At 46.2% G+C, this 18,813-nt stretch overlaps 1 protein-coding gene across 2 annotated transcripts in view; it reads left to right on the top strand.

The window, feature by feature from the left end:
• LOC140193231 (sarcoplasmic/endoplasmic reticulum calcium ATPase 1-like) overlaps positions 1–18,813 on the top strand; it is a 199,933-nt gene that overhangs the window by 170,914 nt on the left and 10,206 nt on the right. The window contains exon 20 of one of the 2 annotated variants that reach the window (XM_072250625.1): positions 1,829–1,946. In XM_072250625.1, coding sequence (XP_072106726.1) covers positions 1,829–1,946 — 118 coding nt within the window. Of the gene's footprint in view, positions 1–1,828; positions 6,410–18,813 lie in introns of those variants that run through there. The other variant, XM_072250624.1, reaches the window with a different exon arrangement.

The following is an 18,813-nucleotide window of genomic DNA, read 5'->3' as shown; positions in this document are numbered from 1 at the left end:
CCCTAGTTCACTCATCCTCTCCTCATAAGATATGCTCTTCTTTAATCTAGGCAACAACTGGTAAATCATCTCTGCATGCTCCCTAAAGCTCCCCTACAGTTATCACCCTACGTGCATATATCTACACAGTATAATATATACACGCACGTGTGTATGTATGTGTGTGTGTGTGTGTGTGTGTGTGTGTATTATATATATATGTATGTGTGTATATATAGACACACAGGTAAATACGTGTGTGTGTGTGTGTGTGTGCATCTATAGACACACAGGTAAATACGTGTGTGTGAGTGTGTGTGTGGTATTCTATAGACACACAGGTATATACGTGTGTGTGAGTGTGTGTGTGGTATTCTACAGACACACAGGTATATACGTGTGTGCATATATATTTCTATTTGCACACTTTGTCTTCATTTGCAGACTGGTTGTTTGTCTATCTTTATGTAGGTTTCTGTAAAATCTTTTGTATTTCTGTACTTTCCTATAACTGTTTGCAAGAAAATGAATCTCTGGGTAGTGTATAATGACATTTGCACACTTTGATAATAAATTTACTTTGACTTTGATATCTTTCCTTTAATGAGGTGACAGAAAGTGAGCTCGTTATTCCAAGTGTGGTCTAAGTCGAGCTGCAACATCGCAACTATTGAACTGTGGGCCCTGAGATACCATCGTTCCTCCACACGATTAAGAATCCTCTCATTAGCCTTGTTCTCTGCTTTACCTTCCAACGTGAAGAACAAGAGCTATTCACTTTTCCAGACTGAACTCTATCTGCCACTTCCCAGCCCAGTTCTGCATCCTGTCCATGACTCATTGTAACTTATGGCAGCCTTCTACACTATTCACAACACCACCTTCATGTCATCTGCAAACATCCACTTCCTCATCCAAGTCATTTATAAAAATCACAAAGAGCAAGGGTTCCAGAACAGATCCCTATGGAACACCACTCGTCACCAACCTCCAGAAGGATCACCATCCACATACTACCACCCTCTACCTTCCACGGGCAAGCCGATTCCATCTCCGTGGCAAGGGTTCTGTTCCTGCAAAGTGCTTGTATCTTGGGCAGTTCACAAATGCAGCTTCAAACCAGATTCCCACAGGACAGAAGGTGCCACAGCCCATAGAAGCTGGCATGTCCATCACACTGGTCTCCCACCCTCATGTTTGTATGCAAGGGCTATCCATAAGCTGGGTGTAATCGAGCAGGGGACAGCCTGCGAGTACACCCTGGTGCTTTATAAATATCTCTCTCCAGTAATGGGATGAAGCAGAGGATTTGTGGCCACTTCCATGGTCAGATGGCTGAAGGGGCCGAGGCCAGGGCCAGCGGCAAGCTATAAAGAGCTCTCGGAGGTAGCCGAGCAAAGCAGCCACTGGTTATGGGTGAAAAGAAGTGGCGGCAGCTGGGCCCTAAGGTGACCCGTGGGTGGCCAGATTGAAGGTGGGGGGGCTGGGGGTTGCACCTGGGACGTCGGGCCGCACTGTTGAGTCCCCGAGAGATGTAGTGGGCTTAAAGTGACGAAACATCTAAGAGGAGGGGGCCCACCTGATGACCCCTGAGAAGCATCTGCCACCCACTCAGCCCCACCTCACGATCTCTCTGCTATGACCTGAGTTAGGATCTGCTTACCAAAGGGATTGAAACATCTAGTCCTATAAACTGCCCCATTTTACCCTTTTGCCATTTTATCTACCTCCTCTTTAAATACTCCAGTGACCCGGTCTCCAAGTGTGGCATGCAAAGCCAAGTACTGTTAGTTTATTGATGAAGTCGGTGCCTGTAACTGAAGTGCTTTCTCCCTCTGTTTCCTTACAGCTGATCTTCCAAGTGACTGCTCTGACCTGGCCACAGTGGGTGGTGGTCCTGAAGATCTCTCTGCCCGTCATCTTACTGGACGAATCACTCAAATTTGTGTCCCGTAACTACATAGAGGGTAAAGACCCTGTTGCAGTCTGTCCAAGCAATAGTGGGCTTCCAGCATACTTTGGGGACATTTCCTGGCTCTTCGTTTTAGTCTCAGCACCTCTAATCTGCTGGCTTTACTGTCTGCTTTAACCTCCGTGGACTGCTGCAGCGCTGACCAGAAGGAACTGGTTTCTTGATACCAGCTTGCTTTTATTTCTTGTGGGACTTGGTTACACTCTATGTCTGTCCTGAGAGGATGGCTTGGGCCCTACTGAATGTGTTTCTGTTTGTGCGACGGTATGTCAGCGGAAGGGGAGGACATTCATGGCGAGTTCCAGGCCCAGGATTAGCTGTGGAGCTTGATCTAATGCTATTCCACAGTTGTGTTTATTGCTGGTGTGTTGAATGCTTTCATTTATCCATAGAGCTACACAATAGCTCGTTGTAATCGGTCAGTGCAGTTTCCCCTGTTCCCCCATCCTGCTCAAAGCATTCAGTAACTAGCTCAATGGAGCCAATGACTCCACCTGTGCTTCTAGAAGCAAATCAAACTGCCTGAACTCCATGAGGCTTGGAGTGAGATGACAACCCACTGGCTCAAACACCGACCTCTGGGTTTTTAAGATCCAACCCAAAGCCCCTAAATGGGTTCTGAGGGGCAGGAATGTGTCAAACAGACTCTTTAATTACACCATCAAAAACTCCTTTCTAAGCCCTGAAATGGCACCAGCAATAAAACTCCTACCTGGTTTAAATACACCCCCTCCCCCCCGCCAACCTTTCACGGGTGAATAACTACTGTGAGAACTTTGACATGTTGCCAGTGAAGGATTAGTCAGTACTGGAGGCCTCGCTGTTCGGGAAAGTGGTGTCTGATCAGGTTACTGTGTACAGTGATGAAAGCCACAGTGCCCTGCCCGTCCTGGCAATGAACACTCAGTATTGTCCTGTGCTGGAGTCCAGCCCCTGGGCATCACTGAGTAACAAGGTCCGCAGATCCTATTGAGTCAAGGACTGGATGACATGACCCATGAAACAATACTCGAGTAAATCTCTCGGCAGGTGTGTTCCATTTTCTGGGGCTCCTGTGAGATACCAGCAGGGATAGGGACTGATATGGTATTGGTGTTCATTTCATTGCCGGTCCTCCTCTCACTCCAACACCGCCTCGAAATTGGCTTCTGCACTGATCTGCTCTTCCCTGGGATTGGCAGAGTTTTCGCCCTGGGCAGTGCGAGGGGTGGAGGAACCCGGGGTTGTTCTGTGGGACCGAGGGGAGGGTAGTGTGAAGCACCAGCTGGTTTATTTCCACGCGGTAACTGTGAATGATTGGGGTGAGGAACTTTGGAGATCTCGGGCACTGCAGGGGGAACCATCCTGTACACAGACCCCAGCCTCTTTCTGCCAGTGCAATTGATGCAGGTGCTTTCTGTTGGAAAAGGACCATAACCAAGAAATCTCTGCTGTAGACACCTTGGCTCGTGTCGATTCCAGCCCCAGCTTTGAACGCTTTCCCCGTGGAATCTCAGTCCTTACTCCTTTGGAGGAGCATTGTGGGTGAACATCAGCCCTCGGCTTTGATGGATGGGTGGCCCCTTCCTGATGAATCCCATCCTCTCCTGGCCTCACTACACAGCCCTACACACAAACCACTGAACCCCACTGCTATTCCGAACAAACTGCTTTACAGCGTTGTTTCATCTGCGCCACACCTGCTGATAACAATTGGTAAAGCAACAGCGGACCAACCCAAGGAGAATATTGACCCATCCCATTTGTTGGATGTTGGCACCACTGGCAAGGTCAGCATTGAATGCCTATCCCTAGTTGCCCTTGATAAGGTAGAAGCGATCCAGCAGCTTGAACCACTGTGTGGTAATGGTGCTCCCACTGTTCAGTTCCAGGGTTTAGATCCAGTGGTGATGAACAGCCAGTGATGTGTTTCCTAATCAGGCCGATGTGTAGTTAGTGTATCTAAAATCTGAGGAAGGTGAGAGCATTAATGTTCTCTCCGAGGAGAGCTAACTATTGGAGTGTCATAACATGTCCTAACAGTGTCAGTGTGCAGTGGATACATAGCAAGGGCTTTCATGATGTGTGTCCCAAGAGCTCACTGTGAGTGGATGACAGGGTGTGGGATGCAGGTGCAAATGTCCTGACTGTTGGCCGATTATGAGGAATGATCTACTTCCAAAATTAGCAACACTGTCAGCATCCATTGAGAGCGTCAGAATTGAAACATTGGTTAACCTCATCTGGGGCTGTTTAACTCAGTCAGGAGCTATCAAGGGTTCCTGAGTGTAGAATCACGGGATGACAAAAGGCATGCTGAGCTATCCCACCTTCCTGTTTCCACACAGTAGTGAGTCTGAGTAATGGGTAAGCCGTCCTCCCTCACTGGGAGTTTGGTAGAGTTGAAGCGGGCAATGTGTTACTGATGTCAGAGTTGGAGAAACACTCGTTGTAATTTTATTACCATCGATATCAACAAATAATGAACTCATCCTGAAGAAGGTTGTGAACCTGTGTGAATTAGTAGTACAGCTGTTATGTAATACACAATACTATTTTTAAACAAAGGCTCCAAAAAGAAGGACAGAAACAAAAAGTTTATTTGATCGGCTGAGAAGCCAGGAAGATGGGCACTGACTGGAGGGCGAGTCAGCCTGGCCTGCAGTTTGCCGTTCTGGGTACCAGATGTACTAAATACAGAGACTCTGCTTCCTATACTTCAGACCCTCTCTCTCAGATATTTCCAAGAATCCTCACTGTGCTCTCAGCAGTCATTGCAAAAAGTGTCTACAGACTAAAACTTCTGATTTTAATCTGATTATCAATTTCCTCACTCCTTTAGTTCCATTAGGCATGTCACCGCTGGCCCTGACAGGTTAGAGAATCTAATCCTTGCAAAGTGTGGAATCATCGGCCTATTTGTGTGAAGGGCTTCACTTTTCGGCAACGAGAAGTTGTGCCTTTCAAAGCAGTATTACCCAAGACAGGGAACTCCAAGACAGAGAGTGAATTGTACCTGTGGTGGAGAGGTGGCAAGTAGCTCCCTGCTTGACATTGAACAAGGAGGAAGATAAAAACATTAGAGTCTTGTTAGTTGGTTGTAATTAATCAGAATCAGGTTTAATATCACTGGTATATGTCATGAAATTTGTTGTTTTGCAGCAGCAGTAGAAATCAGATGGTAGAGGGGAAGATGCTGTTTCTGAAATGTTGAGTGTGTATCTTCAGGCTCCTGCACCTCCTCTTTGATGACAGCAATGAGAAGAGGGCATGCCCTGGGTGATGGGAGTCCTTAGTGATGAATGCCTCCTTTTTGATGCATTGCTCCTTGAAGGTGCCCCTGGGCACCTTGGACACCATCCAAGCAGTTTGGACTAAGTAAATTCACACAATACTGCAGATGCTGGAACCTGGAGCAACAAACTACCTGTTGGAAGAACTCAGGGGGTTGAGCAGCACCTGGGAGTGGGGAGGAAGGAATTGTCAACATTTTGGGTTGAAGCCCTGCTTCAGGACTGAGCTGAAATGTCAACAATTCATTCTGGCCCCCGCCCCACCCCACAAATGATGCTTGGCCACTGCCTTCCTCCAGCAGATTACCTGTTGCTCCAGTTCGGACTAAAACTTGCATTTCCTTTGGCAAACAGTTTCTGGATCCATAGAGGAGACCCAGGAGAGCCTGAGCACATGCTGATACTCCAAATTCCACTCAAGGTGCCCCTACCCTGTGTTCTTCACAGGTACTGGAGAGCCAAGTCCTGAGAGATTACTGGTTAGGGGATTACTTTGTCCTTGTGGGAGGTGGGATTGGCTGCTCCAGTACTGAATGGTCTCCAAAACACATTGCCATCTTGGTCAACAAATCAGCTCAACCAAGGTTCTTGGAAACATCTGTGGGCTAGACCATCTCATCTTGCTCAACTCAGAGAAATGTGTGCTATGTTTGGAGGATGTACGATATTCTGTGGAACAATGAGGATGTTTATTTTCTCCCAGTGAATGTCCAGTGTGGTTTAAGATAAGGCTGAGCCTAGAATCACATCATTGGTTACTTATTCTTATTCAAAATTCTAATTATGTTTGACTTCCGTCACAAGTCGGAGGTTATTTTCCCATCTGCATCTTTCCCCTGACCTTCTCTTACTCCTTGTATTTTTCCCTCCCTCTCCTCACCTTTCCCTCTCTTCCCACTCTTCCCTTCTCCATCTCCACCTCTTATCTTCCTTCTCCCTCCCTTTGCTCCCTCTATCTCTCCTGACCCCTGGCTGTGGTTTTGGGCCATGCTGCTAACTTGCATGTGAAGCATTACAAAATGTTGCCAACAATGTCTTCTCATAACAGTGCTATTTTTCTAACAAAATTTAAATTAAACAAAAAAGTTTTTTTTTAGAAAAGAAAAATATTTATTGAAGCCTCAACGCTGTAACCTTTGTTATCACTTTGCATGTGTTGCTTATCTAAAATAAAAGACTTTCTTCATCCTGTATGAACTTAAAGCTTGGTTTAGAATACTGTATAAAGTAAATTTTACAAGGTCACTGTACCTCTTTTTACCAACTGCAGTACTCATTTGAACCTTGGGCTACAATATCTATTAGGTACAATAATACTTTCATTTCCCACTAAGGTTGGGATACATGTTGCAATCTGGTGCTCAAATATGACCTTCTGTTATTGAGATCATGGCTGGCTCTCTCCAGTGATTTCTCTCAACAGATTTCAAGGGATCCCCCACACCCTCACGCTGTGGGGGGCAGGGTCTGGCTTCCCATGATCATCGGAGCACTGGCCCTCTCGATCCTGCTCTGATACGATAGGTGACATCAGATCTGGAAACCTGCCCATTCCCAAATGAATCTATCCTCAATGTAAACTCAGTCATCACGGGAAAATATTTAAATCCAGGAGCCTCCTGCTCATTTGGAGCCAGTGAGATCTCATGAACGTTCTCGAGAGGGTACCATATCTCAGAGTTAATACCTGCCATGAATTGGACCTTGGCTGTTAGTTGAACCTTTTCAAAAGAGCCACAGAGCACAGAAACAGACCCCTCACTCCTCGGAGTTCTTACTGAGCATCAGCATCTCCACCAAAACAGTTAAATCAGTCCACAAGAGGTTAAAATTCCTTTGAACATTTCAGTGATGTTGGAAATCTGAATATCCAACTTGCATTCATTTTAACGATCAATTCTGAAAAATCCAAATCTCAAATTAATTGTGGAATCAAAGAAAAATAGAAATTCAGTGAGCTGAATAAATTGACTGTATCACTGGGGACCCAATTCCATCATCGTTTTCATTTGGACAATGAAGAGAGATACTTTGATCTTTGTAAGTCTGACTGATTCTGTCGTGTTTCCTTTTCCTATGGTACTTGGGATCTGCTGCATTTGCTGTACTACTGACATCTTACCACTGATCAATGATGTAATTACTCCCTGCTTTGTGTGGTTTCTAAATACTGTGCTGTCGCAAATTTGGAATTCATCCATTTCCCGCTTGCTAAAGTAAATTATTATAACCCACCCTAAAATGATTCAAAAAGTGATGAAGGCAGAAGGTGAATGTTGTTTGGTATGGAACTCCTGTTGGAAGTCTGATAAATCCAGGGACGTTATTTCCAGATGAGCAATCCATTCCCTCTTTACCTAATCCAGAGCAACATGGTTCTTGTAGGAGGAGGTTTGGAGCTGCCGCAGATAGGAACATATCCAGCTTCCAAAAGGTCATCAGATGAGAAAATTAAAAGCCCCTTGGATTCAGAATGTGCTCAGTTTCACCAAATTGGTCTGTTGTGGGATCACTTCTGGTTGGTTCAGGCAGTTCCCACTGGAAATTCGAGGTGCTGGTTCTGGACCACGGCATTCTGTGACATAGTTCAGCGAGTTAGACAAATGTTGGAGTCATTTGAAGTCTGCAGTTCCTGCAAAAATCTGTCCAACGAATGATTCATAAAAATCTACCGAATTTGGATTTCCCCATCTCCAAGCCTGAAGTCCATAGCTGTGTAAGTTACAACTTGGAGACTGATGGTCATACTGCACACAAGCAAGCCTCTCAGCTCAGTGCACATACACTAACTTCAGTCACCCATCTACCCGAACTCAAGGTCTGCCTTCTCGTATTCCACCAACTTTCCCTCCCAAACTCCCATGCTGTCCTCCTGGACTTTAGAGCGGACAATTGGACAACTAACCCACTCATCTTTGTGACGTGGGAGGAAACGGAATGCCCGGGGAGAGACCCACGTAGTCAGAGGGAGAACAGACAGTGCTGGAGCTCAGGGTTGCTGGCGCTGAGGCCGTGACCCTACCACTGCGTCACTGTGCTGCACCGCCTGCTGATTTCATTGGCGTCTTTAATGTGCTGAAGGGTTTTGACTTCGCTACCCTTTTTGGCAGGAAGTTCCAGCTCCCAACCACAGTTTCCGTAATTCCCACTAATCTGTTCATTAATTAAATGAAGTCTGTCCTCTCCAGCAATTGTATCCTAGGCTGAGGAAGATAGATAGGCCCGACCCTACTCACCTTGACCAGGCCCCCTCACCCTGTGATATGGTGCACCTCAATTAACTGTCTATCCCCTTTGTTCAAACAAAACAACATTGTTTCCCCATAACTAAAATTCTCCCACCCTGGCTATGTCCTTATGCTTCTCACACAATGGGCCGTGAGGAAGAAAGCTGTAAGTAATGGGAAGGTGACAATGAGCAGATTGGCTGCGTGTGGCAGTAACAGATCAGGGAAGTGCCAGTATTCCAACAGGGAAGGCTGTGGAAGGGCGGTGAGCAATGCGGGAGAGTGGGATGTTGGGGTGTAATTTCCTTACCCCCGGAGGCCGAGACACATGACACGGTGGTCAAGAAGGCATACAGGGAGGTTTGGTCCACGAAACATGGGAACAGGAGGTGGTGGTGGATCTGTGCAAGAATGTGGTGCACACTGTAGGACGAATGTGATGATGGCAGAAAGCAGCAGAGAAGATCTATCTGGAATGTATCACACAACACCCGTGGGTGATTACAACAAGCTGCGACTCTCTGGTCCTGGGGCTTGCAAAGAACTTTGTTAATCTGCTGTAATTGCTGTCGGTTCAGTTCTATATTGTGCTTGCCTGTCATCGCACTCCAGAGACTGGAGCTGACTGTCCAACCGTCCCCAGTGGTGGCTGCACAGGAGTTGACCATCCCTCCCTGTGTCTGCAAATCTCTAGTCCCCACACTTCCAAGCGTTCCTGTCCGGGCTGGCACACTGCTCATCCATGGGTTGGCACGGTGGTCCAGCGAAAGCCAATACCTCTCTGCTCCAGAGAACTGAGTTCGATCGCGGCCTTGGGCACTGTCTTTGTGGAGCTTTCTCGTCCTCCCTGTGACTGTGAGGATTTCACCGGGGTGCTTCTTTTTACATAGGACAGTACAGGAACAGGCTCTCCTGCCCTCTACATCTGTACCAAACTTGATAGTAAATTAAACTAATCCTTTATGCCTCATCCCTTCTTCTCACATCCCAAAAAATGTGCAGGGCGGTAGCTCTAATTGGTCACTCTAGCTTGTGCCTATGGTAAGTGATGGAATCCAAGGGAATGTAGAAAGAATAGGTTTCAGAGATAATTAGTGGGGAAGTGGACAGGTCTGTGAGGTGGCATTGACTCAGTTGGGCAAATGGCAGACTATAATATGCAGGCATATGAGATGTGAACATTAACCGTTAGCCTCTCTTCATGAAGAATTCTGCAGATGCTGGAAATTCAAGCAACACATACCAAAGTTGCTGGTGAACACAGCAGGCCAGGCAGCATCTCTAGGAAGCGGTACAATCGACGTTTCAGGCCGAGACCCTTCGTCAGGACTAACTGAAGGAAGAGCTAGTAAGAGATTAGAAAATGGGAGGAGGAGGGGGAGATCTGAAATGATAGGAGAAGACAGGAGGGGGAGGGATGGAGCCAAGAGCTGGACAGGTGATTGGCAAAAGAGATACGAGAGGATCATGGGACAGGAGGCCTAGGGAGAAAGAAAAGGGGAGGGGGGAAGTCCAGAGGATGGGCAAGGGGTATAGTGAGAGGGACAGAGGGAGAAAAAGGAGAGAGAGAAAAAGAATGTGTGTATAAATAAATAACAGATGGGGTACGAGGGGGAGGTGGGGCATTAGCGGAAATTTGAGAAGTCAGTGTTCATGCCATCAGGTTGGAGGCTACCCAGACGGAATATAAGGTGTTGTTCCTCCAACCTGAGTGTGGTTTCACCTTTACAGTAGAGGAGGCCGTGGATAGACATATCAGAATGGGAATGGGATGTGGAATTAAAATGTGTGGCCACTGGGAAATCCTGCTTTCTCTGGCGGACAGAGCGATATGTCTATCCACAACTGTACCTCTTCCTAGAGGTGCTGCCTGGCCTGCTGGGTTCACCAGCAACTTTGACATGTGTAGCCTCTCTTCATTCTGGCTCAGCTTAGTCTCATCTCATAAAGAATAAACATGAAGAAGTGACCTTCAGACTAAATTATCTGTGCCCCAAGATGCCTTCCTGAGCTAGTCCCATTTTCCCATGTTTGGCTGATATCCCTCTAAATCTTTCCTATCCATGAACCTGTCCAAATGTCTTTTAAACATCGTAATTGTATTCATCTCTACTGGCAGTTCATTCTACACCCCACCTTGCCCATCCCATCACCTCTAAATCTTTCCCCCTCAACTTAAAGGTATACGTCCTAAGTTTAGACTCCCTTACCCTAAGGAAAAGAGTGTGACCATTCATTCAATCTATGCCTCTCGTGATTTTATAAACCTCTATAAGGTTACCCCTCAGCTTCTACACACCCGGGAAAACAGCCCCAACCTTTCTACAATAGATCTCTCCTTAAAACTCTGGCCCTCCAGTCCTGGCAACATCCTTGTGAATCTTTTTGGCATGTTCTCTCACTTAAACACATCCTTTCTATAGCGCGATGGCCAGAACTGCATGTAATGGTCCAGGTGTGATCTCACCAACATCTTGTACAGCTGTATCACGTCAGTACTCAGTGCCCTGTCCCTGCCCTGTCCAGTGCAGACAAACATTCCATTGGTCACCTTCATACCCTAACCCACCAGTGCCACCTTCATACCCTAAGCCATCAGTGCCACCTTCATACTCTAACCCACCAGTGCCACCTTCATACCCTAACCCACCAGTGCTACCTTCATACTCTAACCCACCAGTGCCACCTTCATACACTAACCCATCAGTGCCACCTTCATACTCTAACCCACCAGTGCCACCTTCATACCCTAACCCACCAGTGCCACCTTCATACCCTAACCCATCAGTGCCACCTTCATACCCTAACTCACCAGTGCCACCTTCATACACTAACCCACCAGTGCCACCTTCATACCCTAACCCACCAGTGCCACTGCTTCCAGGGAGTTACATACTTTACCCCTAGATCTCTGGTCTGTCTCCCTCCCCTGGGCCCTACCATTCACCGTGCATGTCCAAGTTGGTTTAACTTCCCAAAATGCATGACTTCACACTTGTCTCCAAGTTAAATTCCATCCGCCATTCCTTTGCCCACTTTCCCACTTCATCCATATCCCATTTTAACCTTAGGAAATCATCTTCACTTTCCACCACACCACTAATTTTGGCGTCATCTGCAAACTTACGAATCATTCCACCCACATTCTATCCAAATCATTAACACACAGGACTCCGTGACATATCAGAGAAAAAAGAAATACAGGAAGTTAGGAAGGAAGCTGAGATGCAGAACCTCAAAAATAGTAAACTGGAGATCATTGCCTGTGCCGTGCAACAGTGTGGATAGGAATAAAATGAGGAGGCAGATAAATGCGTGTCTAAAGAATTGGAGCATTGAGCAGGGATTCAGATTTCTGGATCATTGGGACCTCTTCTGGGGCAGGTGGGACCTGTACAAAAGGGAGGGGTTGCACTTGAATCTGAGGGGCAGGTTTACTAGAGCTGTTGGGAGTGGCTTAAACTAATATAGCAAGGGGACAGGAAGCAGTATGAGGATGAGCCAGCACATTTACAAGTAGATGATGCATGTAATAAGGACAAGCCAATGATTGGGTACAAATGCAGACAGAGCAAAGAATTAAATTGTACCACAGAGGCAAAATTCAAAAAGACAAAGAATGCAGGACTGAAGGTGCTGAATTTAGCTACGCGTAGCATTCAGAATAAGGTGGATGAACTCGAGAAAAGGAGATTGGGTGTTGTATAATAACCCAGATCTCATTAGAGAGTTTAACGTAAAGGAAACCTTAGGAGACAGTGATAATAATATGATTGAATTAATTCTGCAATTTGAAAGGGAGAAGCATAAGTCACATGTATCGTCGCAATGGAATAAAGGGAATTACAGAGGGATGAGAGAGGAACTTGCCCAGCTGGATTAGAGGAGGATACTGTGGGGGATGATGGCAGAGCAGAGATGGCTGAAGTGTCTGGGAACAGTTCACAAGATGCAGGATAGATATGTCCCACAGAGGAAGAAGTTGTCAAATGGCTGACAAAGGAAATTAAGGACTGCATAAAAGCCAAGGATAGGCATATAAGGTACAAAAGTGAGTGGGAAGTTGGATGATTGGGAAGCTTTCAAAATCCAACAAAAGGCAACTAAAAAAGCTAAACAAAGGTTAAAGATGAAATATGAGGGCAGACTAGGCAATAATATAAAGCAAGACTCTAAAAGGGAGATGAAAGTTGATATTGGACCATTGGAAAATGATGCTGGTGAGGTAATAGTAGGGGACAAAGAAATGGCAGACGAACTTGGTGGGTGCTTTGCCTCTGCCTTCACTGTGGAAGACACTAGTAGTGTGCTAGAGATTCGTGAGTGTCAGGGAGCAGGAGTGAGTGCCATTGCTATTACAACAGAAAATATGCCAGGGAAACTCAAAGATGGATAGGTCTCCTGGACCAGATGGACTGAGGGAGGTTGCTGAAGAGATAATGGGTGCATTGGTCATGATCTTCCAAGAATTACTTGATTCTGGCATGGTCCTGGAGGACTGGAAGATTGTAAATGTCATTCCACTCTTTAAGAAGGAAGGCAGGCAAAAGAAAGGAAATTGTCGGCCAATTAGCCTAACCTCAGTGGTTAGGAAAGTGTTGGAATCTATTATTAAGGATGAGGTTTCACGGTATTTGCAGACTAAGGACTATGGGTAACACTAGGTAATTTCTCAGGTAAGGACGTGTTCGGCACGGCTTTGTGGGCCAAAGGGCCTGTACTGTGCTATAGGTTTCCTATGTTTCCACGTACTTGGAGACTGATGATAAAATAAGTCAAAGTCAGCATGGTTTCTGTCAAGGGAAATCTTGCCTGACAAATCCGTTGGAATTCTTTGAAAAAATAACAAGCAGGATAGGTAAAGCCAAACCTGTTGATTTTGTGTACTTGGATTTTCAGAAGACCTTTGACAAAGTGCCACACATGAGGCTGCTTAACAAGCTTCAAGCCCATAGTATTACAGGGAAGATTCTTGTATTGATAAAGCACTGGCTGATTGGCGGGAGGCAAAAAGTAGGAATAAAGGGAGCTTTTCCAGTTGGCTACCAGTGACGGTAGTGTTCCGCAGGGGTCTGTGTTGGGACCGATTCTTTTTACATTATAGGCCAATGATCTGGATGGTGGAATTGATGGCCTTGTTGCAAAGTTTGCAGATGATATGAAGATATGTGGAGGGGAAGGAATTTCTGAGGAAATAGAGAGGCTACAGAAGATTAGGAGAATAGGCAAAGAAATGGCAGATGGAATACACTTCCATGTTGGGAAGTGTATGGTCATGCCTTTGATAGAAGAAATTAAAGGGTTTGTCTATTTTCTAAATGGAGAAAAAATACAAAAAACTGAGAAGCAAAGGGACTTGAAAGTCTTTGTGCAGGATTCCCTGTAGGTTAACTTACAGGTCGAGTCTGTGGTGAGGAAGGCAATTCATTTCAAGGATGTAATGTTGAGTTTTTATAAAGCACTGGTGAGGCCTCACTTGGAGTATTGTGAGCAGCTGTGGGCCCCTTGTCTTAGAAAGGGTGTGCTGAAACTGGGGAGGGGTCAAACAAGGTTCACAAAATGATTCCAGGATTGAATGGCTTGTCATATGAAGAACATTTGATGGTTCTGAGCCTGTATTCGGGGGTCTTCAAAAGATGTGGGGTGACCTTTTCGGAACCTATGAAATGGTGAAAAGCTTTTGTAGAGTGGATATGGAGATGATGTTTCCTATAATGAGAGAGTCTAAGACCAGAGGACACAACCTCAGAGCAGAGGGGTGCCCTTTTAGAACGGAATTAAGGAGAAATACTTTTAGCCAGAGAATGGTGAATCTGTGGAATTCTTTGCCACAGGCAGCTGTGCAGGCCAAATCTGTATTTATATTTAAGGAAGAGGTTGATAGATTCTTGGTTAGTCAGGGCATGAAGTGATACGGGGAGAAGACAGCAGATTGAGACCGAGAGAAAGATTGGATCAGCCATAACGAAATTGTGGTGCAGACTCGGTGGGTCAATTGGCCTAATCCTGCTCCTATATCTTATGGTCTTGTATTGTGTACAGGTGTGTGAGGGAGAGAAATGCTTGGGATAGAGAGAGTGAAATGAACGTTCACCGGATGGTGGATTTGTCACACTAGGAGAGATGAACAGACTGAGCCTGTACTCTGTAGAACTGAGAAGAATGAAAGGCAAACTCCTGAGAACTTGCAAAACTCTTGGAAAGTTGGATACAGGGATCATGAAACCCCAGACAGGGCTATCTGAAACCAAGGGTCAGAATATGGGGTCATACATTCAGGGTAGAGATGATGAAAAATATAGTGGGTAGTGAATCTTTATAACTCTCCCTCTAAGAGGCTCAGTCACTGTGTATTTTCAAGGCTGAAATTGATAGATTTGTCAATGTTGAGGGTGGTAATGGCTGTGGCGTGTGTGAAGAGAGGTTTGCTGAGGTAGAAGGTCAGTCATGATCAAGGAACAGCGGTTCACTCCAGTGTCTGCTGTTTTGTATTCCTACTTGTCTTCAGTTAGACTCAGACAAACAGAGGATGGCAGATTTTGTCTTGGTAAGGAATGAGAGCAGAGGGGTCAGCAGGCAGCTTCTGAAGGACAAGAGGGCAGTATAATCTCACAAACCTTGAGGTGTTTGCTCTCTGACCCATGTGTAAAGTCAGGAATAGGAAAGTGAATGGTGAGGCTTAACAGGTTGTGATTCTGTGAGAGGACAGAATAGAAGCAGGTGTGTGGTCTTGGTGCTTACTGAGTAAACAGTGTATATAAGGGAACTGATCCACAGTGCAGCCATGGATCCCAGTATCACTTTGGAATGACCCGAACCAAAATTCTGAATCTTGAATTATAAACTGGAGTTTTTAATTTGGTGGTTATGGGTTGACCAAAGTCAAGAATGGACCTTTTTAATTCCCTTCTGCCCTGTACTCTTAGCTATCACAATATTAACACAGAGTGTCATTATACACCAGTCATTGAAAGTGGGCATGCAGGTACAGCAGGCGGTGAAAAAGGCGAATGGTATGCTGGCATTTATAGCGAGAGGATTCGAGTACAGGAGCAGGGAGGTACTACTGCAGTTGTACAAGGCCTTGGTGAGACCGCACCTGGAGTATTGTGTGCAGTTTTGGTCCCCTAATCTGAGGAAAGACATCCTTGCCATAGAGGGAGTACAGAGAAGGTTCACCAGATTGATTCCTGGGATGGCAGGACTTTCATATGAAGAAAGAATGGATGAACTGGGCTTGTACTCGTTGGAATTTAGAAGATTGAGGGGGGATCTGATTGAAACGTATAAGATCCTAAAGGGATTGGACAGGCTAGATGCAGGAAGATTGTTCCCGATGTTGGGGAAGTCCAGAACGAGGGGTCACAGTTTGAGGATAAAGGGGAAGCCTTTTAGGACCGAGATTAGGAAAAACTTCTTTACACAGAGAGTGGTGAATCTGTGGAATTCTCTGCCACAGGAAACAGTTGAGGCCAGTTCATTGGCTATATTTAAGAGGGAGTTAGATATGGCCCTTGTGGCTACGGGGATCAGGGGGTATGGAGGGAAGGCTGGTGCAGGGTTCTGAGTTGGATGATCAGCCATGATCATAATAAATGGCGGTGCAGGCTCGAAGGGCCGAATGGCCTACTCCTGCACCTATTTTCTATGTTTCTATGTTTCTATGTATCATTATCAGCTTTCAACACATTTTTTGCAGAATACGATTTTGAAAATCACCCGCACCTTTTTCCCAGTTGTAAACTGACTTCACCAATCCCTCACCGAAGCTCAAGCACACAAAGTGGTGGAGGAACGCAGTGGGTCAGGTTCCCTAACGTGATTGAGTTAGCTCACTTAGCTGCTCTAGTTTCTGACTGAGTGCTGTATCAGAGTGCATTCTCCTTCTGTCACGCAGCATCCAATAGCTCCTGTCGGTAGCATCTTTGCTGCCAGCTCTGATTTCAGCTCAGCGCTCCCTCAGCCACTGGCAATGTTGGTAAGGGCTGCGTGTGTGCGTTTGGTTTCCAGGGGCCACAGACAATTGAGCACGAGCGCCTGCGCGGATCTCAGAGTTATGGAATCCAGCTGTGTCTCCCTCCAGGAGCCTTGCAGACCGTCTCTGCTGACAGGTCCACACGTGACTCTTCTGTCGAGTCCCAGACAGCTCCCCTAACTACCCAGTTCATTGTCACGGCATGCACGCCCAGTGCATAAATGCCATGAAAAGTAGCTCCTCGCATCAGCTGCTCAATACAGTCCAAGCGTAACAAATAGAAGTAGCATAACCTGAAATTAACATGAATTATACATCATTTTCATGACAAAATAAACAAAAATATCATAAGAACATGAATATAAGTTGAGGGTCGTACTGTCCAAGATGGTGTTGAGGGTTTTACCACGTTGGTTCAAGCCTGATGGTAGTGGGGAAGAAGTTGTTGCTGACTTTCTGGGGGTCATCTGGCCCCCCAGTACCTTCTGCCTGATGGCAGAAACAAGAAGAGGGCATGGCCTAGATGTTGGTGACTTTCCTGAGGCATAGATCTCCTCGATGGTGGGGAGACCCGTCTCCTTGGTGGCTGAGCCCTCAGCTCTCTGGAGATCTCCGTTCCTTGGCGTTAGATTTGCACACCAGGCCATGAAGCAACCAGTTTCCCACTGGGCGCGTGTGCCAGTGAGGATAGCTTGCCGGTAAAGGGGAAACCTCTGCTCCTGGTCAAAGCGACTCTTGGATTCACCCCTGGTAGGGGTGTTTGCTGCCAGGGCAGGCATTCAGAGGTCTCTCCTCCCTCGTATCAGTGCCCCCTGCTCCAGGAGGCTGCAGTAAGTGTAGAAGTTCTCTGTCCCCTGTGAGCCCTCTCCCACCCTGCTCTACCGCAGCTGCTGGCCATGAGCCCGGTTGCTGAAGGGCTATTATGGTGTGACCCTACGGGGGGGGCGGGTGTAGACGGAGGAGGGTTTAAGTGCTGGCTGTCATCGGTGAGGAAGGGTGAGATCCAGCTTGCTTTGTTTGACTGAGGGTGATGTGTGTATTGTCCTGACAGTACGAGATGAGCCTGGCCTGTTGTGGGCCTCCCATCCGGAGCCTCCGTGTTGTTTAGCAGTGGGTGAGCAGCACTGGTTACTGTTCAGACCATTCAGTAATCACACAAGGAGCGAAGTTGGCAGCCCCCCCACCCCACCTCATGAATGTTTTGCCCATGAATCTCACTCACTCACTGCAGATGACGTGGGTGGGAACTGTAACTTTCTAAATTGCTCAGCAATAAATGAAGTTGCCATTGGTTACTGTGTATGAATCGTGAACTTCATCAGTTAAACCTCTACTGTGGCGAGTGATATCATGAATATTAATAACCTGGAACCTTCTCATCCCTATCAGAGATAGTGAACTGCGGACTTAACTGTACAGAAAGAAATAAAGACAGAACTGCCATTACAACCCTGCATTCCGACACTCCTGGTTGTCTGTCCAAGAGAATAATTCACTCCCATCCAACCTCTCACCACTCTCCGAACTCCTTTATTCCAATCTCTCACCACTCTCCCATCTCCTTTATTCTAATCTCTCACCACTCTCCCCAACTCCTTTATTCCAATCTCCCACCATTCTCCCCAACTCCTTCATTCCAATCTCTCACCATTCTCCCAACTCCTTTATTCCAATCTCCCACCATTCTCCCCAACTCCTTTATTCCAATCTCTCACCATTCTCCCAACTCCTCTATTCCAATCTCTCACCATTCTCCCAACTCCTCTATTACAATCTCTCACCACTCTCCCATCTCCTCTATTCCAATCTCTCATCACTCTTTGCCATCTCTATTTTTCTTTTCCACCTTAAGTTTAATTCCGGAGGCTGAGAAGACGAATTTTAGGACAGATAATTCATTGAGGTGGCCAACGGTCATTCGACAATGAAGCCAGAAATGCGAGACTGTGTAGGGCAGCAGATGGAGCCACTGTCTCACAGCTCCAGGGACACAGATTCAACCCCAATTTTGGGGGCAGCCTGTGTCGAGTTGGTGTATTCTCCCTGCTCTGCTCTCTCCCCACATCCCAAAGGCAAGATGTTGGTATGTTGCCACTACTAAGCGGTAGGGAGGAGAAAATGAGATCAGTGTAAATGTGATTGTTGATCAAAGTGGACTCAGAAAGTCAAAGGGCTTATATCCACGTTGTATGTAATAACGAATAGGTAAATGCTGTCATGGAGTTGAGAAAGAATGTCTTTCAGATAGATGAACTGATAGCGAACTTTGCTCCTCATCTTCATTGGCTAGACATTTCTGATTATAACGTAACATAGTTTTCATGCCTGATGTTGTTAAAATGTCACAGTTTGGTTATCTTAAAAGAAAAATAGAAACAATTTTTCTCA

This window comes from Mobula birostris, unplaced genomic scaffold (assembly GCF_030028105.1).
Source record: "Mobula birostris isolate sMobBir1 unplaced genomic scaffold, sMobBir1.hap1 scaffold_460, whole genome shotgun sequence".
In the NCBI taxonomy this organism is placed as follows: Eukaryota; Metazoa; Chordata; class Chondrichthyes; order Myliobatiformes; family Myliobatidae; genus Mobula; species Mobula birostris.
This window is presented reverse-complemented; position numbering and strand designations above follow the sequence as displayed.